This window comes from Pecten maximus, chromosome 7, assembly GCF_902652985.1.
Source record: "Pecten maximus chromosome 7, xPecMax1.1, whole genome shotgun sequence".
NCBI lineage: Eukaryota > Metazoa > Mollusca > Bivalvia > Pectinida > Pectinidae > Pecten > Pecten maximus.
Window position 1 is genome coordinate 37,896,755 of NC_047021.1, and position 27,815 is coordinate 37,924,569.

General features: G+C 36.0%; 1 protein-coding gene across 1 annotated transcript; it reads left to right on the forward strand.

The window, feature by feature from the left end:
* The first annotated feature begins 16,871 nt into the window (after window positions 1-16,871).
* On the forward strand, window positions 16,872-25,814 carry LOC117330770 (deoxyribonuclease-1-like). Its single transcript, XM_033889252.1, has 9 exons — window positions 16,872-16,923; window positions 17,920-18,069; window positions 18,390-18,472; window positions 18,760-18,849; window positions 19,053-19,153; window positions 20,271-20,383; window positions 23,100-23,257; window positions 24,031-24,124; window positions 25,675-25,814. Exons 2-9 carry the CDS (start codon window positions 17,920-17,922, stop codon window positions 25,723-25,725), a joined length of 840 nt encoding a protein of 279 aa, XP_033745143.1. The 5' UTR covers window positions 16,872-16,923; the 3' UTR covers window positions 25,726-25,814.
* The last annotated feature ends 2,001 nt before the right edge of the window (window positions 25,815-27,815 follow it).

Genomic DNA, 27,815 nt, shown 5'->3' on the forward strand with positions numbered 1-27,815 from the left:
ATCAGAAATGAGTGTTCTTTTTAAGTTGACTTACAATATTTCGTCTTCAGTATATTTACAATGTACGTTGTACAATTATAAAATGAAGCTAACTTAAAGTTCTTGATGTATTAGATATCCATTGGAAAATCAAAAGATGAAATTTTCTCTCATATTCGTCATATTGAATAAAGTTTTCCCATGTATGATAGCTATGTAAGTCATGAGCGCGGAGTAATCTGCGTTCAAGGGTGGAGAACTCTAACATCGTTGTCTGATTGTGTTCACATCTGTCAGCTATCAATATAGATATGTATATAGACTTATGCAGTGGATACGTGTATCGTACCAGTCTTAAACCGATAGGGACAATTCATATGAGCAAAAAGAATACTCTGTTACTGTACATGCCTACCCTGTAAGTTTGTCATTTGTCTTTAATAAAAACATGCAAACACACAGTCAGTAGACAATGATAGAAAATTTTATCAAATTTATGAATAAATGCTTTTTAACGAAATGTCAAACACCAAAACCGACAAAATGGTTCGGTCTACATTTTGTACGTTAGTACAGTGGCCCAAAATTTTGCTGATGATAGAATTATGTTGAAATGAAAAAAAAAAAAAAAAAAATCATAAGAAAAATTGAAAAAACTCATTTCCTCGTTGATTTTTTTTATTTTTGATAGAAATTCTTTTCTGAGATGTTGACGATTTGGTCACGGACACGTCAAAAGTCGGTCAAGTTGAATCGTCAAATTATAAATTTGTTCATCACTGAACCATAAAAGGAATGAAACTTGTGTGCAATCTTACAATTTGCCAAAATTGGTATGATCTTATAGAATATCATCAATGTTTTGGTAAAAACCTGAAATACAGAAACTTAAAAAAAAAAAAAAAAAAAAAATGGATGGTTTAGAGACATTATGACCAGAAAGCTGTGGTGACATGAGGGGAAACTCTTTCATTATGTGTGTTTGTTCTGCGGCAAGCTTCGGGTTTCATTACATTTTGTGACCCTCGAAAAGAATATTCCTATCAAACTTACATATATATGAAAGAGTCGTATGATATTTATATGTATCATTGTAATGTATTAAAATTTTGTGTTCTATTGTTAACATATGAAACCACTAACATACAGATATGCTATAATTATGTTTCAAAACAACCGACACAAACAATTGATCTAAATATCATAAACGTCTTGAAGATGTTTCCTGTTCCGGTTTTGTTAGTTTCCGTCACACTTCGCTGACAAGGTCTGAAAGAAATCATACAAAGAGCTTAAAATACAATCTTTTTCATTCCTTTAAATAAAAGGATGGAAATACATTATTCCTCGTTGATAACCGTCCATAACACAGATTTCCAAAGAATTGTACAAAAGACAAATCACACATCATTTAATACAAACTGAGTGTAAAATACAGTAGATTCTCAACGAATCAAACTGTATGATACAACTTACATCTAGGAAAGGAAAGGTACTAAGGTATTGATACATAAGAGGCGATAGAGGCAGCTGAAAATAGCGCAGTGTAAGTGTCGGGAAGGGGGTGGGTTAGATTGAGGGCTTGGTGGTAGTGATGTTGGCTGGGGAGTTGGGATGAGCTGGGGAATACATTTGTACCATAATACAATACAAGAGGCCCAATGGGCCTGTATCGTTCACCTGGTTCTACAGCAAATTTGCAGTTGATTGAGGTCATTTCTACAGATACTATGCTGATAACTAATTTATTCAATGCATATTATTGGCCTAACATCGGGTCTTGGTGACTCTTGGCTATCACAAGATTTAAAAATATTTCACCCCTGTGACCTTGAATGTAGATCAATGTCATTCATTTGAACACACTTGGTAGCCCTACACCCAAGCATGCTACAGACAGGCCCAACCTCAAGTGCCTGAGCCTCTTGGTGTTTGAGAAGAAGTTGTTTGAAGATATTAGCCGATTCGACCCATGTGACCTTGAATAAAGGTCAAGGTCATATATTTAAACTAACTTGGTAGCCCTTTATCACAGCATGCTACAGGCCCAATTTCAAGTCCCCGGGCCTCTTGGTTATTGAGAAGAAGTCGCTTTAAGATTTAAGCCTATTTGACCCATGTGACCTTGAATGAAGGTCAAGGTCATTTATTTGAACAAACATGGTATCCCTTCACCACAGCATGCCACAGGCCCAATATCAAGTCCCTGGGCCTCTTGGTTATTGAGAAGTTGTTTGAATATTATAGCTTATTTGACCCATGCGACCTTCAATGAAGGTCAAGGTAATTTCTTTGAACAAACTTTGTAGCCCTTCACCCCAGCATGCTACAGACCCAATATCAAGTCCCTGGGCCTCTGGGTTATTGAGAAGAAGCCGTTTGAAGATTATAAATTAGTTGACCCATGTGACCTTGAATGAAGGTCAAGGTAATTTATCTGAACAAACTTGATAGCGCTTCACGCAAGCATGCTACAGAACCAATATCGAGTCCCCAGGCCTCTTGGTTATTGAGAAGAAGTCGTTTGAAGATTATAGCCTATTTGACCCATGTGACTTTGAATGAAGGTCAAGGTCATTTATTTGAACAAACTTGGTAGCCCTTTACCCCAGCATGCCAGAGGCTAAATATCAAGTCCCTGGGCCCCTTGGTTATTGAGAAGAAGTCATTTGAGGATTATAGTCTATTTGACCCATGTGACCTTGAATGCAGGTCAAGGTGATTTCTTTAAACAAACTTGGTAGTCCTTCACGCAAACATGCTACAGGCCCAATATAATGTACCTGGGCCACTTGGTTATTGAGAAGTCGTTTGAAGATCTCCTATTTGACCCCTGTGACCTTGAATGAAGGTCAAGGTGATTTCTTTGAATTGTAGCCTTTTACTACAGCATGCTACAGGCCCAATATCAAGTCCCTGGGCCTCTTGGTTATTGAGAAGAAGTCGTTTGAAGATTATAGCCTATTTGACCCATGTGACCTTGAATGAAGGTCAAGGTGATTTCTTTGAACAAAATTGGTAGCCTTTCACCATAGCATGCTACAGGCCCAATATCAAGTCCCTGGGCCTCTTGGTTATTGAGAAGAAGTCGTTTGAATATTATAACCTATTTGACCCATGTGACCTTGAATGAAGGTCAAGGTCATTCATTTGAACAAATTTGGTAGCCCTTTACCCAGCATGCTACAGGCCCAATATCAAGTCCCTGGGCCTCTTGGTTATTGAGAAGAAGTCGTTTGAAGATTATAGCCTGTTTGACCCCTGTGATCTTGAATAAAGGTCAAAGTCATTTATTTGAACAAATTTGGTAGCCCTTTATCACAGCATGCTACAGGCCAAATTTCAAGTCCCTGGGCCTCTTGGTTATGGAGAAGAAGTCGTTTTAAGATTATAGCCTATTTGACCCCTGTGACCTTGAATGAAGGCCAAGGTGATTTCTTTGAACAAACTTTGTAGCCCTTCACCCAAGCATGCTACTGGCCTAATATCAAGTCCCTTGGCCTCTTGGTTATTGAGAAGAAGTCGTTTGAAGATTATAACATATTTGACCCATGTGACCTTGAATGAAGGTCACGGTGAATTCTTTGAACACACTTAGTAGCCCTTCAACCCAGCATGCTACAGGCCCAATATCACATCCCTAGGCCAATTGGTTATTGAATAGAAGTCTTTTGAAAATTATAGCCTATTTGACGCATGTAACCTTGAATGAAGGTCAAGGTCATTTATTTGAACAAACTTGGTAGCCCTTCACCCAAGCATGATACAGGCCCAATATCAAGTCCCTGGGCCTCTTGGTTATTGAGAAGAAGTCGTTTGAATATTATAACCTATTTGACCCATGTGACCTTGAATGAAGGTCAAGGTCATTCATTTGAACAAATTTGGTAGCCCTTTACCCAGCATGCTACAGGCCCAATATCAAGTCCCTGGGCCTCTTGGTTATTGAGAAGAAGTTGTTTAAATGAAAAAGTTGACGCTAGACGGCCGGACCGTCCGGACGGACGGACGAAGGACGCCGCACCACGGCATAAGCTCACTTGCCCTTCGGGCAGGTGAGCTAATAATGCATAAGTGAATTTTAAATGAACGTCTAACACAAGTGTATTTTCCTAGCTATGTAACTATACTGAAAATGTAAATGTCAATATTTTACATACATACGATCAGAAACAGACATACTATATATTGAACTAGAACTGTTTTGCATGATATCAGAAACAGACACACACATTACTTACTTGCAGGTACTAGGTGACACTGCTATCTCAAGCTGTCCAGTTTTTATCCAGGATAATACCTCGTAAGAACAGCTAGTCTCTGTGTCCATGACAACAGCCTATTGTTGATTTAAAGAACAGATATTGTACAAGTACACTAGTGTCCTCCCTATTTGGCTTAGGGGGTTGTTCTTTTGTATGTGGATATAATTATGATATCAAAATTATGTTTGTACAGATGGAAGTGCGTGAGGCGTCATACTGTTGAAGGAACCTATATTTTTACATTGTATGGGGTCGGGACAGGTGACCTCCAATTACTTTTTATGTCCGATAGGGAAATTGAACACTGATCGCCTCGGTGAAATCTGAGCTTATATTTTCACAAAAATAAATATATTTCTTGTTTCACAACCAAAAGGTCAGGGGGTTGGGCCCCGAGTTTACTTTAATGTATACATTGTTATTGCTTAACTTATGGATGCACACCTCTGTGATGCCGAAAATCCCTCTTTTTTCTTATTTACATTTGGAAATGGCAAAGCAGAATGTAGGAAGAACTATATATGTCCGTGTGCTGGTTTTTATGCAATGATCGGTGAGATTCCAATCAGACAAATGATATGTGATTTTAAGTAAATGTTTCTGTTTTTACCATTCATAGGACAAACTCAACATCTTCCGTATGTGTTGTGGGATAGGTATGGTTGCTTGCTGAACTGACAAACAGTTATGTTTTCTTTTAAATTGTAGAAGTTAAATGTCTTTGTCCTGTTGATTTTGAAGATCTAATGAGAGTTCCGTGTGCTTCCTTTTCTGTCCCATTACCATTTGAGTTATTTGTCACCATTTTGGGGGCAGACATCCAAAGTTGTTATGTTACACCAGAAATGTCAAATATTTTTCACCTGTTATACATGATTTTCATTATATTGAAAAACACAGCGTAAATGAACAAATTGGCACCAAAAACAAGCATTATTGAATAGTTATTATACGTATGTATTTCTCGCATCAGCTAGCAGATATTTTTAAAACACAGTCATTAAATATGACAGAATATCGATATTTTTACGAGTGCGAAGCACGAGTGAAAAATATCGAAATATTCTGTCATACTAGTGAAATATATGTTATATTAAACGGGAAACCATTCACTTTTCTTTTTATTGCATTTTAAATATTAAAAAACAAAATTGAAATCAAAAGTGCGGGAATCAGTAACACAAATCAAGACGTCATCTCTTTGTAACGTTATTCCACGTCAACTTGACTGCACCGTTTTGAAAGGATGATCAACGCAATTTAAGTGTTTTCTGCTGTAATCGGAGAATCTGTGCAAAGGTAGCTCTCGTCAAGTGAGAACTTTGTCAAAAACTAGTCTGAATATTCCAGAAATACAACAAAAGGATTGATGTGTCTATTTTCACTTCGATTGTGAAAATCGGGCAAGTTTCAATGAGGCGAATACAAAGGGTCCCCCTGATTGGTTAAAAAAAAAAAGGGGGGGGGGGGGGGGGGGGGGATGCAAAATCTTATATATTCAGTGCAAAATCTTCTATTTTCTCTGCAAAATATGATGTTTTCATTTTCAGTTTTATTGGTTTGATGAATATCTATATTTCTCTGGCAAAAATACTAAAAATACATACATGTATATTGGTCAAAGAAGTAGCATTTTACAAACATTGACATGTACATCAGCCATTTTTGTATAATTTCTTTCCTGCATAAAATGCAGAATGCAGTATGGCTAATGTACATGTCAGTGTTTGTTAAATGTGAAAAAACCTTGTTGTTAATAGTACTGTTTACATATCATGTGGTTGTATTTGTATTCTCTGTGTCTTGATAAAGGGGCGTACTGCTTCGAAAATTTGACATTTTTCATTGTCCACAATGTTCGAATTACTTCTTTGCCCCATACATATAGTTATGTTATTGATACCTTAGCAAATAAGATGTACGAGATCTCTCTTAAAGTACAACAACACGTACACGAAGGGGTCGGGTGGCACAGGGGTAGCACATTTGCCTTTCACTAAGGTGGACGGGGCTCGAATCCCCGATCGGACATGAAAATGTATGGGGTCACCTATCCGACCACGTGGGTTTTCTCCGGATAATACGGTTCACTACCACAGAAGACCCATCGTGCACTTCCATCCGGGCCAACAAAAGTGATTAAATAAGTTCATATAAAATGTTTCGCAATTGCTGTAAAACAATTAAAGTTAGATATTTATGAACAATTTATGTCGTAGTGTTCCTGACCATATCATTTAAAGCAGGTTAACTCAGCGCAGCCTCTGAAGACATTATCTAAAGGATGGCATATGTTATTCATCTGTTTTGATCTGGTTGTCCTGTACCCCCCGATTTATGGATTGTCCATCTTTACTGTATAATTCAGGGGGTACAAGGACTGTAACAAAACGTGTTCTGTCAACAACAGTCGTACCTGGATAAAACCGACGTTTTACAGACGACAAAACATTAACATCCAAAAGTTCACTCCATTTTTTCAATTAAGGCGGGTATATGTAAAAAATGGACAAAATAAAAAATGACTTAAAATCTAAGACACTGGGTATGCACAGGTACCTATATCAACTCCGTCGGATATCAACAGACTAGAAGCCTTACCGTTAAAGACAGTATTATATATTGCCATGATCACCTTTCGGTGAGTGACAGTAACAGTCTCGTCCTTAAGCATCTTAAGCATTTTATTCACTAAACTACATCCTGTAACATTTCAACCCAAAAAATACATCGATTACCATCGCTTGACTTTTTGACTTGTTGTGTTGTCATTGCTGTAAATAACATAACTCCCATTGATTTTTCCGGCACCTGCCCTTATATAGCGATGTTTTTTTTAAATTTTTGTTCATGGCTAGCCGTAGAAACCCACAAACAAAACCACCACCCCCTCTTTAAACCCCAATAATCAAAACCATCCACTCCCCTCACCGAACGACCCGACAAACCTCATCCCCACCCCGACTCCAACCACTCTTTAACGCTACTTTCTTAAATTAGGAAATATATTTTTTGAAGAGCACGAAGTAGTACAACGTTAATCAACTAATGTACAGTATATTTAACAGAAACAGTAGAATAGGGACAAAGACGGCTGCGCGAGGGAAGCATAACAAGTGACGACATATGTTCCTGTTTCAAGAATTATGAAGTATTAACTAATGATGGCGTTATTCATTTTCCAATGAAATCCAAAATAAACAAATTATAAGCAACGTTTCTCAAACCTTCCGTGAGCGTTAAATAATTTTTAGTCATATCCTCTTTTTATTTCAATATATTATGTATTCAAATTTATAATCATATACACCTGTCTATACATACCTCAGTAACATAGAAACCTGGGTGCGATCCAGTGTTATCATGACCAATTGTAATGTATCTCTGTGCACCGACATCGCCAAATTGTCCCTGCAGAAATAATGAAAAAAAAAAAAAACAACAGACAATCGATTCATTTTTTTAGAAGTAAGGTGAACTAAGAAGAAAACAATGTCGACAAGTGCCGGGAACCAAAATCAAAAATATCCAACATTAATATATAAAGTTAATATTACTGAAGATCTAGATGATAGTTGATTAATAAAATTTCTTTACCTCGTAACTGTCCTGAGAGTCACGATCAAACTTCATAGATGTAGGGAAGTGTACCTTAAAATGTCCCAGTTGACCATATACTACCATGTACACATTTGCATCTGTGCCAGCATATGCAATAGGTCCGGTCATAATTAAAAGCCATACAATCTCATGATAGAACCTTTAAAGAAAGAGACGGGGATAATGGTGAAAAAAAAGATTATCAACGAGGTATTACCGAGAACCAAACATGTTTACTGTAAGATTTCAGTGTCTGTTATAACATGTTTACTGTAAGATGTCAATGTCAGTTATAACATGTTTACTGTAAGATGTCAATGTCAGTTATAACATGTTTACTGTAAGATGTCAATGTCAGTTATAACATGTTTACTGTGTGATTTCAGTGTCTGTTATAACATGTTTACTGTAAGATGTCAATGTCGGTTATAACATGTTTACTGTAAGATGTCAATGTCGGTTATAACATGTTTACTGTAAGATGTCAATGTCAGTTATAACATGTTTACTGTAAGATGTCAATGTTGGTTATAACATGTTTACTGTAAGATGTCAATGTTGGTTATAACATGTTTACTGTAAGATTTCAATGTCGGTTATAACATGTTTATTGTACGATTTCAATATTGGTTATATCATGTTTAATGTAAGATTTCAATGTCGGTTATGACATGTTTACTGTTATATTTCAGTGCCTGTTATAATATGGTTAATGTGAAACTCTCTGTCTGCTGTAACATGTTTAGTGTGAAATTAAAATATATTTCGTACGACTCAAACTCCTTGCGCACATCCCTCTCATCAAAGCAAGATCAACTAACCCCAGGTAAATCCACGAAACGTGTCAATGTTGACATATTGAATTATAGATGACAGAAGAGAGAGTAGTAAAAGTAGGCCATGGCCAAAGGCAAAATATTAGCCATTATATTCAACACGATTACCCTGATACCATGATGACTGGGAGATTCCAGAGTTTATAACACGATGACCCTGATATACAGTTTTAATACCATAATGACTGGGAGGTTCCATAGTTTATGAAAGCTTTAATACGTGATTTCCGTTTCGGTGATATTGAGTGCAGTATTTGCTAGATTTATTCTCTTTGAAGTTTTTTTTATGAACCTCCATACAAATCTATATTTGTATTTTTACATTTGTATAAGTGTAATTGATATCGAGTTTGAATCATGATGTCGTTATTATGATGATATTCTTGTTTATTTTTTGTTTGTTTTGTTTTTGTTTTTCAAGTCATAGTTATTTCAAACATTTTCTTGTCCCCGAACCGCCATATAGTATCGAACTGCCATAGATACACTGTATACTTACAGACCATATCGAAATCTGTCGACCATGTCCCTCCCAGTACACACGTACGACTGTTTATCTCTCCTCCAATGTTCATGAAGTTTTCGTCACATTCGTAAGTTGCTACACCTCCTACACTCAGTGAAGTTACGTCAAAATGTCCATCTGTGATCCTGGGCGGTGAATCACAAACTGTAGCAAATATACACATATCCGTTACACTGCAATTTTAATTCCATTAAATGAAGAATTGACCATCTCGTACTACGTTCAATATTCATGACTTACAAGATTTCATGCAGTTTTTATAAAACATAAAATTTACTTTTCTTATCACATTTTCCCCAGATCTTTTCATTGTTTTTAAGATTATGATTAACTCTATGTTCGAATTCCTATTTGGTTACTTTAACAATTTCATGAAACAATTTTCAATACCATCTGTATTTTATATAATCATTTCTTATAATACTGATAAGTGTTTACAACATACACTTACATAATCATAATACTATAAAGAAATAATTTCAATTTGATGCATAATTTTACAATCATGTAACTTTGTAGACTTTGCCTGCTGGATTATATAAAAAGAAAATGAAATGGACAAATACTCTAAGCGATACCTTTTCTTTATTTCAGGGATTTCGCAAAGGCAGCGAAAAATTACGTCATCTTGTTCTCTGTGAAATTAAAGGCTGCTAACAATAACATAAATAAGTTTCCTTAACAAAAAAAATCAGCAGACATTTAAGGATAATTTCAAATTAAATAAGTTCAAAATATTTTTGAAAATAGAACCACGCATACGTATTTGTTCACATCCGTAGTTGCTAGGGATCCATGTCTCGTCTTCCTGACACGTGATCACATTTGAGGCGCTAGCCGGGGATACGGTGTAGCCATAGTTACAGTTGTAAATAGCATTACAGCCATTGTAATCGTACAAATTGGCGCCCGGTATTTGTCGATGTTTGGCACATTCTAAATGTATTAATAACAACTGTAGTTAAAAGAGAATCAATTCATATTAAGTTTAATTTAAAATGCAATATAAGATTGATAACCTCTACATTTGCAAAATCTTTTGACAGCAAGCAAAATACAAATTACTGTAATATAAAGCATCAATATTTTACACTCGTAACACAATTTCAAGCGAAGAACTCAATGTATTTAATACAGATGTTTCCACATTGTAACACAGATCTTCTCGGTGGATGTAAAAAGTAAGAATTTCAAACAAAGGTCACTATATGTCCATTACACATGCTATTACTGCCGCGACGTCATCAGCTAAGCATGTTGATTGAAAAAGAAGATAGTTTGAGAGTCAAATAAAACATTACCTGTAATCTTATTGTATCCTACTTTGTCCCCGTTCCCGGTGATGAGAGTCTTGCGAAACATGTGGCACGTCTTGGTGTTGCTGTCATAAACAAATGACGTACACTTACATCCCAGCTGAACGCAGAGTGACGTACATCTCATCTTAGTGTTTACATTCTGCTGTCTCGTCAACATGTTCATATTGTCTGCGATTGCAACGTCATTGACGACACCGAATGTACGCAGAACTATGTCCTCAGATCTTGTTTCTTTAAAGAAGAATATGTTTTTTTCTGTGAGTATTTAATGACAACGTATATTGCATTTTTTTTTTAAATTCAAAATTAAGCATAAAATGCAAATAAATGGTAACAATGAAATCAATAATCAATTAACCTAATAATGTAACGAAATTTCTCCAAGTAACGGTTTCAGGTCATGGATGACAGGTGGTGTTGGAATCAGATGACAGGGTTTACGAAATACCACTTCCATGAACTTGATGGAAAAACTCTTCATTGTATTGTTATTGGAAATATTTACCGTATTTAAGTTACTTGAGTGTGGTTGACAGTAGTATTTAAAAATGTATAAGTCCACAGAACGAATGCACGAGAGATGTACAGGAAATATTGATTTACATGATTGCGTACATATATATCTTGCGATTGGAAAGACTTTGACCAGGATGGAGGGAAAATTAGTGTGATAGCTAAAACTCTGTCACTGGTACATTCCACCATTGATGACATATACAAAATTCTACAGAATACAAAAGTTCAGTCTGCCTGAAGAAGCCTAAGAGGGCAGAAAGGCCTTGCGGCAAAGCCTTGCTTTTTTGTTATTTCTTATACCTTCACCTTCGCAAGGACAGATTTTTTTCTTATATGCTATATATATATATATATTGTATACTGTAGCTAACTATCACAATTAATTACCTTCCTATCTGTAAGTTTCTATGTAGAATATATCAATATTGATGATCTACAGGAATACTTATTTATACTATATTATGAACAGTAGCTAGTAACATAAACAACAATTGCAATATTATATATCATATACCATTATCTAAAATGTTACACAAACTTGTATTCCTATAATATTGATACTCATTTTCTGCTATAAGACAATGCCATATTGGCAATAGCATGTTAAACATAACCCCTCCCCCCAAACAATCAAAATTCAGTTCTATCTGTCTGACAAATGTACATGTATATAGACTATAAATTTTACTGTTAAAATCACAACTACATAAATGTATATCCAATATGGTTTGTTTGGTGATGAAAGGTAAATTACTCTATGTCTTGTAAGTATATGTAGGGCGATTGCCCGTGATCTTGCAATTAAGATTTCTGGAATAATACAGTATTTGGTTACTTTTGGAATCATACTAATCGGTCGCTCTTTTATATCACAATATCTCTATGTACAGTGAACAGGTGTTTTTGTTTTTAAGGAAAGGTATTGCTATACGTATTATCAACAGCTATGGTCATTTAAGGATAACCTCATGTGTGCGAGATGCGTGTGATGCATGTATGCGTGTTTTAGGACGATGTAGTATGTCCCTGTTTGTATACTTGTGATTTCGGCTATATAGTGCTATCTCTCTGAATCATACTGTCAATGAAACCTCTCAGGACCCCCCATCGATCACAATGAATTGACAACAGGCATTCATAACCCTATTTCCAAAATGCTGAGGATGAAGCAAGAAGCAAGCAGACAGAGCCCAGCATCTTCCTCATGGAGCGAACGTTCAATGTATAGGCTAAAAACATCGAGACAGTGTATAGGAAAATCCCTGGATGGAGCAACCCTAGTTATTGATTGGTTGTATTCAGTCTGCTTGTGGGGTGCTTCGGCCGTATAGACGGCTCAATGGTACTAAGGGAGTTAAAAAGTAACTTATGATATGAAAGCAGGCTCACGGTCATGGCTGGATTTTCATGACGTTTATAATGGGGTGACAGTGATGCCAGAGAGGTTCTGGACAACAAATGACGTGCCAGATTTTTTCACAGACAGTACTGGGGTAAGTGAAAAAGGTTTTTAGTGTTAGTAAAAAAACACAAATGGGAGAGTTCAGTTCTAAATGGAAATTCACCAAATTCAAGAACTCTACATGTGGGAAATGTTACATTAACATATTATTGCAGCACGTTGAATTGACTATACGGGAGTCAAAGGCAAGTCAAAAAGGAAACAAACATACGATGGCCGATAGCGGCCGTACATATAATACATGTACACCTAGTTATACATAAATATGTACTAAATGACAATTTTCAATAATATATACAAAAAAAAATCATGTATGTATAGTCCACAGAGATCGACTAAAGTCCAGATGAACAGTCATTACTAGATTCCCCCATCCCATCAAACGTATCCTTGTAAACCGATACAGGCCATTCTGTCCAGTATTGCTAGTACTTCTGATTCTGATAATACAGAGAAGAGGACCATGCGGTTCACCTAGGCATTTTTGAGGGAAATGAGTTCACTATGGAAAACAGATCTTCAGCAGAGGGATTACCAATTCAAAACACTCATATCCTATTAAAAATATTATATACTCCCAGATATTCCGAAAGGCTCGAGACGGATGTCGCTGGAGAGCTCTCCTTATGCCTGAATTGATGAAATAATTTTCCTTTCACGGATATCCAAATCTAAACGCTTACAGACTTTAAAGCATTATCAGTTATCACTGCCTGCGGGAATGATGCTGGCAATCTTTACACTTCGTCCCGATACCACTGTCGGGAGACACTGGAATACAGGAAAAGCTTCATCGCGTTGGGAACAATATTATTTTCCACGTTTAACTACCATTGTGTTGGAATATGTGCGTTTTTTGCCCCGCTTGCCAAAAGCGCGAGGTACCTCTAGTAACCCAGCGATACTCAATTACCGATTTACCAACACCATGTAGACCTTTCCATATGTGGGAAATTGATCTTTATGGACCACACCCTCAGCCAAATCATATGCGTTTACCGTTGTAGACTTATCATGTAATATTTGCTATTCCTATTGCTAACAGTGACGTTCTTTCTGTTGGTTAGGCATTGTTTCAACTTGTGTGTATTACATTTGGTATATGTAACACATTACTTTCTGATCAAGGGTCGGAATTCATTGCAAAAGCGACCCAGGAAGCATGCGGTTCCTTACAAAGGCAAAAGCACTTTGCCCCAAGTCATTCACACCTCTGTTTTGGGGCATGTGAGCGAACACACAGGTCTCTTTCCTACGAAACTGGCCCCTTATATGAATGGGCGCAAGGATAATTGAGAAACAGTCCTTCATGGATACCCTCATTAATATAAAGACGGGTTACTAGCCCTTGAGGTCATCTACGAGGACATGCCCTCCTCCTCTTTATTGTTACCAGTTCTTCAAAATCTGAAAGGCATACCCCGAGATATTCAGGCATATATTGATCACGTTCACCAAAGCTTGGGAACCCATTCGTACGGATAAGACATAACAAATAACCAAGGCCCAGTCAAAAATGGTGGCTGCCACAAATGAGGATCCTATTGCTCCAGCCTTTAAGGGAGGAGACTATGTCTACCTACGCCATGGATTCAGAACCTCTTACGTAGTGCGGATCGTTCGCTCGGATCATTTGATGACATAATATGGCTCTTCTTTCGGGAAACTTATTGAAGTTCCGTGCATATTAACCAATTGAAATATAAGCGCACACACTCCGCAGTCTTTAACGAAGTGTTTCTACTTGTAAAGGTGATACAGGCATAAAGACTGATAATCTTGGTGGATTTTTTTAAACATCAACCGGGATAGGCTTTGAGCAAGATTTCTGAACCACTTTGTTGGGATCATACTGTAGAATATAGATATAATCTTAACAGTGACTTTAACTTCTCAAACCGATACCATTGTAACCGTCAGCAAATCACGCTTTAAATTTGCAAGCTGTTTCGATATCGATCTAAGGATAGTATTGACCCGGATGTATTCTCACCTGAAAAAAAAAAAATCAAAAGAGTGCTGGCTCAAAGAGGGAAAGCAATTTAGGTTCAATTTGATTCGCTTAATTGTCTAGCCCGACGTGCTGTCCTTGGCAAGAAACCCAAACAAAGTCTAACACTTTCTGACAAGTACTTAAAAAAAAATGCCTACATTTTTTCTCTTGCGGCAGGAAAAAATTGCAAAATACTAGGATTACTTTCATGGATAGCTTTATAATTTGATGGATTATAAATACATAGTGTTGCGAGTTGGTTGGTTATTCCAAAGAGCATGAAACCAATTAATTGTCTATCATTATATATTAGTGACACCCGTCTTTGATTTTAATAGCAATTGATTCAAGTTTTATTTATTAATTTTGAATAAATTCTCCCTTCGTTTAAGTAAGCAATATTCCTTTATCGGATGTGAAAAACATGTCGACTGCAAAACCACGAACAATTTCTCCGCATACTTGTCATTTTGACAAGGAAGTGAAAAAGAAGTGCCACACCTTGAATTAAAAACAAAATATGTGGTCACAACCGAGCGTCATGACGTAGCTACACAAGTGTTTGCTTTCGTCACAAACAATCGACACATTGTGACTTTAACAACAAAAATGTAAGCTGTCATAATAGGTAAGTGTCAGACCATTTGTTGGGCTATTCTCGACCGTAAAGTAGACAATATAAAAGGATAGTTGTTCTAACATCTCTGTTATACGGGAAAATTCAAAACATGGGTAGTTTACTTCCAACAAACACCTATACTTAACGCCTTCCAACCAGCTTACACAGACTTCTATTCATATGATGATAAGGCAAATAGCACTCTAGAAATTGTGATGGTTCATGGATATGGGCATTTCAGCTGAATAGTCCAATAGCTAACTTTTGTGGCTGTGCGGTTGAGTGTCGTGTCTGTGTACCGAAGTTAAGCAACGTCGAGCGTGGTCAGCTCTTGGATGGGTGACCGCACCGTTGTCCCCCCTGTGCACATTACACAAGTGCAATCAATGATTGCGAAAGCTCACCGGCGGCAGCAATCACACTATGCATTCATTTTTTTATGTATGTATAAGCATGTCATTTTGAAATTGTATGTCACATAATATCGCTCCTAGACCTTCAATGGATGTATAAACCAAATAAGAAGGGTGTGGACTTACAAGCTTTCCAAAACTAACCCCTAAAATCTTTAAAAGTGGGTTTTGTGTCAAAAAAAAGTAAGTCCACTAAATGATAAAATGTTGAAAAAAAATCACACATTTGTTTTGCATGATTTTGCCATAACATCACTCCTAGATCTCTAATTAATGTATAAACCAAATTAGAAGGGTGATAGGTTGGACTTACCATCAAAACTTTAAAGTGAGTTTTGGTGTCAAAAAAGTTAAGTCCACAAAATGGTTAAATGCAAAAAAATCAAAAAAAATTTTCCTGCATGATTTTGCCATAAAATCATTCCTAGACCTCTAATGAATGTATAAACCAATTAAGAAGGGCATGAGGTGTAGACTTTTGGACTTACAAGCTTTCCAAAAACTGACCCCAAAAACTTTAAAGTGGGTTTTGGTGCCAAAAAAGTTAAGTCCACAAAATGGTAAAATGCGAAAAAATCACAGTTTTTTTCTGCATGATTTTGCCATCTAATGAATGTATAAACCAAATTAGAAGGGCATGATGTGTATACTTTTGGACTTACAAGCTTTCTAAAAACTTACTCCAAAAACTAAAGTTTTGGGGTGGGACGCCGACGCCGGCGCCGGGGTGACAGCATTAGCTCTCGGTTACTCGTAACCGGTGAGCTAAAAATGACAAATCTTATATCAATAGTCAAATAACATAAGAACAGCATAAATGAGTCTTTTCCTCTTCTTTGAAACGAAAATGTGGCATATCGTGCATCAAATGGACCATATTGTTGCAACTGCCATTGAAATGGTGCAAAATTGGCAGAAGAGGTGCTCATCTGAGCATCCATTGGGAAACGTGTGGTGCTCTGAACAGACAAGAAACATGCAACCCCGATATTCCGAACTGAAAACATGCGTCTAAACCTTGAAATTATATGCCCGTATTTAATTCAAAAGCTAAATAGAAATCTATTCACTTCTTGGATGTCGCGGTACACTATACAGAACGGACACTAGTGAGCGCCGAAGGTCATGCGTCGACAATAGCTATCGGAGGTACCTAGTGCAGTAGTGCCCTTTTCCCTAACGATCGTTTACAAAGTTAAAAAGCTAAAGTGTCGATAAGATGACTATTACTGCCTTGTCATTGTAATCGGGAGCATTGACTATGTTTTTTTTTTATTGTTATCATGAATAAGGACGGTTTCCTGTTGTAATCTGACTGAGGTTAAAGAGTGAAACTAGCATTAGAGATAAGCGTCTTTCGTATTTTAAGTGTTCAGACGGCTGGTACCGGTGAATGTAAGTTTCATTACTGTTTTCTGTAAATATAAGAAACATCAATTAGTATATAATATTTTCATGCTACTTATGATATTGTCGATTATCATTCTATAATCCTAGAATATACAAATATGAGTACCGTTCAACACGATGACTTACCCAAACAACCCAGACAACTGAGCAACAGGTGATTATATTCTACATAAGGAAAAGCAATGGCTCGGTATAAATACCTCATGGTCAAGCAGACAGGTTATTTTGTTCTGACTGTGTATGTACTGTAATAATTTGCGGGTTTACTCGGACATCTTTGTGTTTCTCAAGGACATCGTTCTTTTCATACAATTCTACGTGTATATTTATTAATATTTTTTTTATTATAAGCAGACTTTTACACCATTACCTGTAGAAAATGGCCTGTATTTGTCTTACCTGGTCATATGTCAAATAAGAAAGAAACAAAAGGCCTGAAAAGTCGTTTTGTCACCAAACAACAATGGGTTTTGATGGAAGGTATAGTTCGAATCCGTTAAAGTCCTTCGATAGAAAAAAAATAATATTGTATTCAGTTTGAAACGCGGCGTGGTCGTATAGAGGACGGAAAATCAATCTTTTTGACACTGTTGCTCAGAGGCTATCAACAGATCTAAAATTTTCAATGTTAAATGTTCAAAATCTGCATTTCATTCATCCCATATTTATAACGATTGAGTTAATAATATATAAAAGCTTGATTGATCAGCCAGCAAGCCAGCTGTTCTTGTGAAGATAAGGAATAAAAATTGCTAGCATTATCATTACCAGTAACAGGTATTCTTGAATATTGAAACACATAGACATGAATAACTAGTAATTCATCGAAAGGTTGGATTGTCACGCCGGCTATATTGATAGCAGAACCTACAGTAACTTGGATACAATGTTTAAGTAAATCTCAGTGTTGTTTTGACATCAGGATCACGAAATCATGGGTTTATACGGTTACTAAACGGCCATGTTGTTATTGTCTAACAGATGAAGCAGACGACAATGTGTTTCCGGTTTGTCCTGCTGGTGTCCATGGTTACCGTGGTGATCTGTAACCTAAAGATCGCCTCCTTCAACATCAAGTGGTTAAGTGTCAACAAAGTCTCCAACAACGATACATTAACTATAATCAAAAAGGCACGTGCATACCTTTTACCTTGTTCAGCAAAAACCTTTCGTTCATTAACAAAATGCAAGTCGATAAAAACCCTGCTATGACATGAAGGAATTTTCGTGTGCCACTAATGCGTTGTAAATACAAACTCTTCTTCTGAGTAAGGAATATGCAATTTCACATAATCTTTTGTAATGCTGCCGAGGCAAATTGTCACAATTACGTTCTTTACCTTGAACACATATTAACAGACGTGCTCAATTTTCGTCTTTTATTTACCTTCTGTTTTCATTATCAAAAATAATAGGTATATAGAAAATAACTTGTTGTATATGCGCTACAGGTTTTGCAAAGGTACGACATTGTTGCCGTGCTCGAAGTGAGGGGAGACCATGCTATCCACAATCTAGTGCAAGCACTCAACATGTAAGATATCGTAAACCTTGTGTTAAAAGGATTGTACAAATTTACACAAGATACAATATATTAACACCTTTCCATTCATATTAACAGATAGATAAAGTTGTGCAATTTTGTAGGATATTTTCATTAATATATATTTTTGAACATGTAATTAACCTCTTGCATGTTTTGTCATGATAGCACTTCCGGTATAACAACAAGTATGAAGTATATCGCACTATATTTTCTTGTGACAACCACTCCCTTCCCATTCTTACTGTATTCCTTATATTTTATTTTTTCCCATCTAGGGACAATCGTGACGATCCGTTCGGTGTGGTTGTGAGTAAGAAGCTGGGGCATAACAATCACTACACAGAATCGTACGCCATCCTTTTCCGGTATGTAATGTAGGTCTTGCATTCCTACGTCAAACGTACTGTATTATACAAAAATCTAGAGATATATTTTAGTAAAAACTATCGGATATCATTCGTAATTCAAATGTTATGTGAGATATTTCAAATTTCCAATAGTGAAAACAGCATGTGTCATTCTGAATATTTTACGGTATTTACAGCCATTTTTTTCGTTTTCCGGTCAGAATGAATCATGTGTTCGTACAGGAAGTACATCAGTTTCCGGATCATTATGACGTATTTGCCCGTGAACCATATGCTGTTCTGTTTCATTCTCTTGATTCACGTGAGTATAAGTTGACGACCTCGGAATATGATCTTTCATCTCCTAAGTAGTATAGGAGGATTCATCCGAAGAAAGGATCACAAATAATTTAATGTAGATGCTAACAATTTCTTCTATAGAGTTACTTTGTGGTAAGTTGTAGCATGGAATAATTCTAAGTCACAAAGATAACCAACCCTGAAAAATAGCCCAGCTGTCATGCTCACAAGTGTCTATAGCACAGGGTAGGAGCATTTGTTTGACCGTATTTGACTTTATGTAGGTATAAACACATATTTTGTTTTGACCTTGAAATGCAAATGGCCGCTGTGGATGTTATAACACAAATATGGCATGAAGGGAGGCATTTCAGCCATTAAAATGCTCCTATATCATACTTTTAAGACATCTGGTTATAGTAAGAATGACCCTTTTAAGACAAATTGTGAAACTGGTGAGTTTTGGGCCTTTTTCAGAAATATATATCTTTTGCCCCAAACTCAACTGATGAACATTTTTTCCTAAAAACAGTCTTCCTGCCATGTCTAGAGTTCTCTATAGTATCTAATATGAACACTTTTGACTGTTGAAATACCTTCTTATATGCCATAATTTTGTGATATTATTCACAACCGCCATTTGCATTTCAAGGTCTAAATAAAATCAGTGTTAATACATAGTACATTAAAGTCCAATCTAGCCAAACTAATGCTCCTATTTTGTGCTTTAGACCCTTGTGAGCAAAACGACATGACTGTTTTGCACAATAAATGCGATACAAATGAGTTAATTATGTCCCCCTGAAACATGCATTTTTCTCATGTTTTGTTGAAATTTACGAACTACTGAACATATCAAATGCCATGCAACAGCAAGGCACACAGTTTGACATAATACATATCAAAATTGTATCAAGTTACTTCTATTAAATTGCACCCTAGTAGGGATGTATAGCCTTGTAAAATATCAACTGTTTTGGCTGGATTTGCTGTTTAGATGCCCCTTAAGATGCACATTCACACACCCTGACATATTCCGAGAACATGGACAAACCCTCATATAGCCATGTATACATCCATCCATATCACATCCTCTCTGGAGATGCCATGAAATGAGGCCATTTAATCTATCTGTACAGGTCCGGCCAACTTTCTGTATATAGTACTTCACACACAGCCAACTGACACTCCCGCCGAGCTGGAACACATGGTGTCTGCTTATGAAAACATCACCAACCTACTGGGGATCCAGGTAAGGCGTTTTTATCATGTTTATACTAACATGAACTGCTAACTATTAAACGGTCGCAATATTTTGCTTGTTGTCTATATGAAAACAATCTTTGGGACAGATACATAGAATGACGTCAGTATGTTATAGATAATTTTCATATTTTAGTTTTGAATATCATCACGGCTATTTTTATCTGCATGTAGTTATCATTGTCTTGATCTGTTACTTGAAGAATTTCTTAAAAATCGTAATTCTCTAAAATGTTTGGTGAGAAGTCAAATTGTGCGTCATCTGAGAAAACTTACATTCGCCACCAGATTGCAAAATTCGGTCACAATGGTGTGACGTAAGTATGTCATTTTGTAACATTGTTATACTTATCGTAATGTGTGCACAGTAGTGGAACAGCAGACAGTCAGCTATTCTCGTCGCCAAGGCAACACAAAATATAGTCCCATACACGTTTTGATTATTACGATGTTGATACACATAAATACGATATTTTCAAGGTAAAATATTCATTAATAACAAATATTTATGATATTGTATAATAAAAACTTAGCAATACCCATATAAATACGAATTTAAAGTGCAGTGTTGACAGTATAGTATGTGAATAATTTGGTCACTCGAGACACAGGGACTCGGTTAAAAAAATGAGCACAAGGTTAACGTGACGACAGCTGTTCAGTGAAAGGAGTTTATATTCTCTCTAAAGCCTTGAAAAAATGGATTTTTTAAGGTTTTATAATTTGAGTGAATGTTGGATTTTTAGTCTTTCGATTATTTACAGATGTCATATGTTACTCAAAATTTAACGCCGAACCCCTGTGACCGTATGTGATGCAGTCTAATAGCCGGGATATTCAGAGCTCCAGAAAAAAGTGTAACAATGTGGATTTTAGTCGCAGGTTAGCTGATGATGTACATTGTGCTCTTGAAATATTGGATTTCATTGTCGTACTGGCGTTTTGAGATGTAAATTCTGATAATAGTACGTAAAGAAACATTGATTTGAAAATCGCGGTATTCGAGAGCTGGAAACTGGTGTCCTCCATATGTTTAGATTGAGTCAAATTACGACAATAATGTGTCCCTGTGCTCGATATAGCATACTGCTGCTACAGTTTGTTTTGTGTTGTTAAATAGTGTTAAAATTGAGGTTTATTTTCTGTGACCACTTAAATGGTATCAAGCATGGCATTCGAGATACAGCTAACGTTAGACCTACTGCGCTACGTACAGTGTAGGTCATGAGCTCGGTGCTATCGGGAGTGTCAGTGTTCTGTCGGATCCTGTTTTCAAAGCGTTGACGGAAGTGAAGATGACGACACCGCATTATCATCATGTCATCTAAATGAATCTGTCATCCTGGAAGTATAATCAATATTTTTTCGAGTAGACGACGACGACGACGACGACGACGACGACGATAATGTTGTTTTTTTTTGTAAACAAATGGCAATATTTTGTATTATATTGTTATCATTTTGGTAAAAATAGGAACATATAACATCAGACTCAATACATCGCTTATATTTTAAGGTCCGATCCTGTCCGTTATCCAACCGATATTACCCGATGTTTTGGTTCTGTGCGCGCAGTGGGATTATGTGAAAACATAGCATAATTTTGTTAAAATTATGCCATAATATGTTAAATAGTACCATTTATATTCAAAATAAATGCATAAGCATAACTGAAACGGTCCGATTCTTCTCCGATTCTGCCCGTTGCTCGATCCTGTCCGATCCTGTCCTATCCTGTAAATCGTCTAACCCGTGTGAAAACAACAGTAATGTAAAAAAAAAAAAAAAAAAAAAAACAACAACAACAACAACAAAAAATACAAAGATTAAATAGGAGACTACAGAAGCCCTGGAATCGCTAATCATTTGTGACCAATTATTTGTTAATAGTATTGTAAATACTACTGCATTATTTAATAATCAGTATAATTAATATTGTTATTGACTCTATTCATCTATTTTGTGTTTATGTTCCATTGTGGAGTACAATCGAGAAATTATTTAAAGTCCATTTTTGTTATTCTTTATTTGTCATTGTTTATTGTTATTCCACGTCTTTTATTGCTAATTAAGCAGGCAACCTTAGATCTTCTTCGCAGTAACATAAGAACAAATTTAAAGTTGAAAGAGCCTTTTAAAGAAAAAGTTAGATTTAAAAGGTTATCAGGTTCTCCTGTATAGAATGGTATTCCCAGATAAGACTAGCTTGTCTTTCAAAATGATATCTCGATAAAGATTCCCATTTACAGGTTTGTATACAGTAATAAAGTTATGACAAAGAAATCTGAAAAAAAATTAATATGTAATTCTTATGCTTAAAATGGAACTTTAATAAATTAAGCGTGAATATTTCAATATCATTATAACAAATAACCAATGCAAAACAATCTTAACGAGCAGTAACAATTTCAAAAATGGCTGCAATTTTTTGATACAGTTGAAGCTGTCTGTTTTGCTTGATCGCTTTCTATGCACATTCTGTTAAATAAATGATAACAAATACGAGAAAAAAAAGGAGGCTTCAATGCCAAATGTAAACCACGATCATACATGTCTGCGGATGTTTTTATTGAGCATCGCACCAATTTCTATTCTCGGCGTGCTTGATAAGGATATTTAAAATGACAAAGTACTTTATTTCTAGTATCCTTTATCCACGTTTTTTCTCATGAGGGTATTAACACGTAAGTGTAATATTTTACCAGGATGCCATCATAGCCGGGGACTTGAACGCCGACTGTAGTTACCTGTCACACTCGGGTCACGACCACAACCTTCTATACACTGACAATCGTTTCACCTGGCTGATTGATAGTGACGTAGACACCACTGTATCCACCCACACCGACTGCGCCTACGACCGGTACAGACGCTTATGGTTCTCATCTTACATTGGTATAACCCGGAAGACTCTTAAGCTCAAATTATCCCTTAGTTGATAGTCCCTAACTAACATAGCCGTGGTGTTGGCAGTCCTGATCTCCCATTGTCCTAGTTCTGAATTTGGTTGCTGGAAGAGTTAATTTTAATTATTTTGATGCTTTCTGCTGTTATTGGCGGTTCGTTCTGAAAGCCGTTGACATGGTGATTCGATACATTGAGGTATGTTTCAATGCAGGAAATTTATTTTTTTGGTTCAGCAAATTTTATCAACATAAAGACATAAGGAGTAGTTCAGAAATCATGTTTCCATTCCATTTGTAAACAAATGCAGTTAGTAAATCATTCTTTTGGAAACATGCAGTGGAGTATTTGGTCAAAATACCCAGGCCATGTGCCGATACAATCATAGGATCAAACGTCTCTTTTCAGGTAAACTTTTTTTCAGCAAATGTTTTTAACAATACCTATAGTTCTAAACACATGAATATCACATTACCACAATTCTTTCTTATTTTGATAACATATAACGTGTCCTAAAATACACAATGATAAAGTATGGTTGTTCCTCCTTCTATCACAATTTAAACAAATATCTTACTGCACTTTCGTTAAAGCAAGTGCCATAAAAACCTACGATTTCTTCTGCTAGACTTTCTATGTCGTCTTGGCAAAGATTACAGATTGGTAAGTGACTGAGTGCAATTCAAAAACGGTAAAATCCGGATAATTTTGTCTTTAACCGTATTATTGCAGATTCATCGTTACGGGAAATGTGAAGAATAGTGTTGTACCAAGTAGTCCACGCGTGTATAACTTCCAACAGGACATGCACCTCACGTATAACGAAGTAAGTGAACCATGACCACGATAAGGTTTATTTAATTTTACATTTCCGTTGAACAACTATTCGATATAACAACGAAAAAACATTGGTGTTGTCAACAATTAACAAGACATAGCGTAATTATATAAGTCTCGACTTTCCTGGTTTATCAGAACTTTTGACACCAAAAAATCTTCAATGAGTAGAAAGTGATAGGTCGCGAGTACGGTATAAATAGATATGTGTAACTATTGATATATTGATGAACAAATAGAGGAATTCGTTGAGTCGTTAATTCCCAAAATGCATAAAAGTATGACCTCAAAACTATGTTTTAGTATCACACTTAAGAAGTGAAAACAAAACATAGCTGGTCTATAACAGAGCGTTCAATTTAACCAAAAAGTGTTAGTCATTTGGAGAAGCAATAAATACATATATATATATATATATATTGTAGTTTTTTAAACTACCGAACATAAATGTTTAACACGTAACCAAAATATATACGAGCTGTGATACCCATATCACAGTGTACGTATGATCAAGGTTTGGAAGGAATAACACTGGTACTTTATTAGAAACTGAGCTAAACGCAAACTTTAAATTCAAATACTTTTTTTTCATGATCACTAATTTCCAGTTATTCGACCATACAATATTTATTGCGCAACAAATTTAAATGATTTTAAAGGAATTAGTATACCTCATGTTTATAACAGTGTCTGTGATTAGCCAAAACGTATCACGTTGCCGGAAAATAAAACATCATATTTCCCTGAGCCGCGTGAGCCAGGGGAATAAAACACCAAAGCTCCCTGGACCGCAGAAAAAACAGAAACACAAACGTTTTCGAGGAGTCGAAGAAGCAGAAATAGATAAAATTGTGCAAAACAAGAAAGCTCAGAACACGAACATATCAACAAATTTCTAAGAGAAATGGACAAAATGTATAAAGACTTGTCTTGGAATCGTATCAATTGAGCGACTTGGACCACAAGGGTTTGTAATAAAAATCATATTTCATATTTATTCTGCTTATTTTTTAGTATCATCATTACTGGTTTTTTTCGGTATAAAACAATTTGTGGTCCTGGATGCCGGGTAATATAATTATTTGCCCTCAGCTTCCATATTGCCCTTGGACATGCCCTCGGGAAATACGATACCTTCGGGTACACAAACCTTCATATAACCCTGCATCCAGGACCATAAATGCATAATGTTGAATCTTGACGGTACCGTTAGAAAAAAATCTATAGTCTAGCTTTCGCGACTGTACCCTGCTGTCGAGACAAAAACAAAAAATAACCTCATCTACCAAATTTTCTCAGAAACAGTTCGAGTCCTCCCGCGATATTATTAACGTAATCGGACCCAATTATAAGTTGATTAATAATTCAAATGCAAAGGAAATTTCGAAATGGTTTCCGAGTGAAATTCGTAGATGTTTAAGTTCTGCTCTTCAGGGATATAAATGTATATAACAAAGTTCAACAATATACACACATTAAGTAGCGTGTTTCCTCATTCATATTTGAATGTTTATTCACGATTCTTTTTTTGATCCACAGACCATAGCCGTGAGTAATCATTTCCCTATAGAGATGGAGCTCAGCAGCTAAAGAGAAGAGGACAGACCATTCGACAGTCTGATCGTTTCCTCCATTTTGTACAAAAGCAAACGAAAATAAAAATCATTTTTTTTAATGTTTATGTATCGTTTAGATGTATGTTTCTTAAACGCCAACAAATGGTTTTAAAACTAAGATTTCTTAAAACAAGAACATTCCATGTTTTTCTTGTGCTCTGAAACGCTTGAGTATAAGGTGACCTACCTTTAGATAATAAAACGGTTTTAAAAAGAAGGATTTAAAAAAAACAGCCGACATTTTCTCGCGCTCTAAAACGCTGGAAGACAAGGTCATGATCCTAATGATAATACAACGATGTTTTTTTATAAAGGATTTTTAAAAAGAAGAACAGTCAATATTTTCTCGCGCTATATATCGCTTGAGGTCAAGGTCATAATGCTGTTGATAAAATGCATGGCGTCCATGTGTGGTTGCACGGACGTTATCGTGGTGGTTGCTAGCAGTACAAATTACGCTTAAAATGTACGTACAATCTTCACCAATATTACGAATTTGTTGGTTTATTACGAAGGTTTTTATTCTATGAATATAAATCTAATATATTCAGGCATTTCCTGTTTATATGGAATTTCTCTTGTGGTAAAAAAAAACGACGATTTCTGTTTACGAGAACATAGGTCAGTGGATATTTCAGTGGCGTAAACAGCAATAATCAGTTTAATTATCTGTACTATAATCCTAGAATTGAAGACATCTGATTATGTTGCCTATAGTAGGGTTAAGAGAATGCTAGCCCCCGATAACAAGAAACAATGGGATTATATTGTTTTAAGACGTTGTTATGTCAAATAATGTGTCTTGATTTCTTAGCCGAACTGGGTGCTTAGGAAGTTGGCACGAGGTTATTTTTGGATATTTCTGAATTGTAAAGTTTTTTGGGAATGATTAAGAAACAAAGGTTTTCATGCATATATTAAGAAACGTAGCTGTCGTACAAAAATAATGTTTATATAATGCATACCACCTTTTGGGTACCATTTGTTGGCAATGAACACTCCCCCCCCCCCCCCCCCCCCCCCCCCCCGTTGAGTCAATAGTGTTGGAACAAACAATCCAGGTTCAAAAAAGTGAATAGATTGGTTGATAATCTAATGCTTAGAAAGCTTTTCACCTAGTTAATTGGAAATAATAGTTGTGCCCGGCTTGATGTTTACTTTATTTAATGGAAACAAGAGTATCAGCGGTTCTACTTTATGTTATCTGGAATAAGCACTTTTTGGAGTTTCACTCCATTCCTCCGAAACCCTTGAGAAACTAGAGCTTGCATAACTTGCTTTCATGATTTTGAACAACAATACCAGGCACACCTACAACATTGTTTCTATGTTAACATAAGATCTAAGTTATTTTGTATATTTTTTTCAGTCAACAATGGTTCTCAGACACATGGCTGACTCATGTACCTCATTTGTACACCCAGAAATTTGTAATGTTAATTATATGCTCATTAGTGAAATTATGATTTTGACACCAAAAATACTTTCTTACCAATACTTTTTGATGGCATTGCTTGTTGTTTGCGCCGTCAACCGAACCCGTCTATTGATTACAAATGACAAAATATAATGTATCTTGTGAAATTGTATGGACAAATACTATCTTATGGCACCTTTTCAGTTGTAGAAGGCCTTATGTACCTGTATAATACTTGGTTGAGATGGAACCTCTACAATATCAGAAGGCCTTATGTATATATATTACCTAGCTGTGTGGGGTCTCTACAACGCCAGAAGTCATAATGCACATGTATATAACTATTATTTAGAACATACACAACATGAAAACTAAATACAAAGAACTGGTTTTATTATCACAAAGGTAGTGTTCGTGTTGTCAAATTTCTCATATTATTGGGGGTGTAATATCCTCGCAACAGCCAAAGTAAAATGAGGAGTGGTCCCTTATGATTTCTTTTCGTGAAAATCAATAATAACAGAGCTTTCAACAAAGGGGAATAACTTCTGTACAAAGAGGCAAAAACCGAAATTATGATTTAAGGAAGAATAGCTTAATTGATATAAGTCAAAAATTTTGAAAAAAAAGTAAAAACAAACCCCCAA

What these genes read in the sequence shown, in the direction of transcription:
- LOC117330770 (XM_033889252.1), top strand. Translation starts at nt 17,920, where the DNA reads ATGAAGCAGACGACAATGTGTTTCCGGTTTGTCCTGCTGGTGTCCATG. An exon ending in CATTAACTATAATCAAAAAG is followed by an intron (nt 18,070 to 18,389) that starts GCACGTGCATAC and finishes TATGCGCTACAG; the next exon opens with GTTTTGCAAAGGTACGACAT. An exon ending in TCGTACGCCATCCTTTTCCG is followed by an intron (nt 18,850 to 19,052) that starts GTATGTAATGTA and finishes TTTTCCGGTCAG; the next exon opens with AATGAATCATGTGTTCGTAC.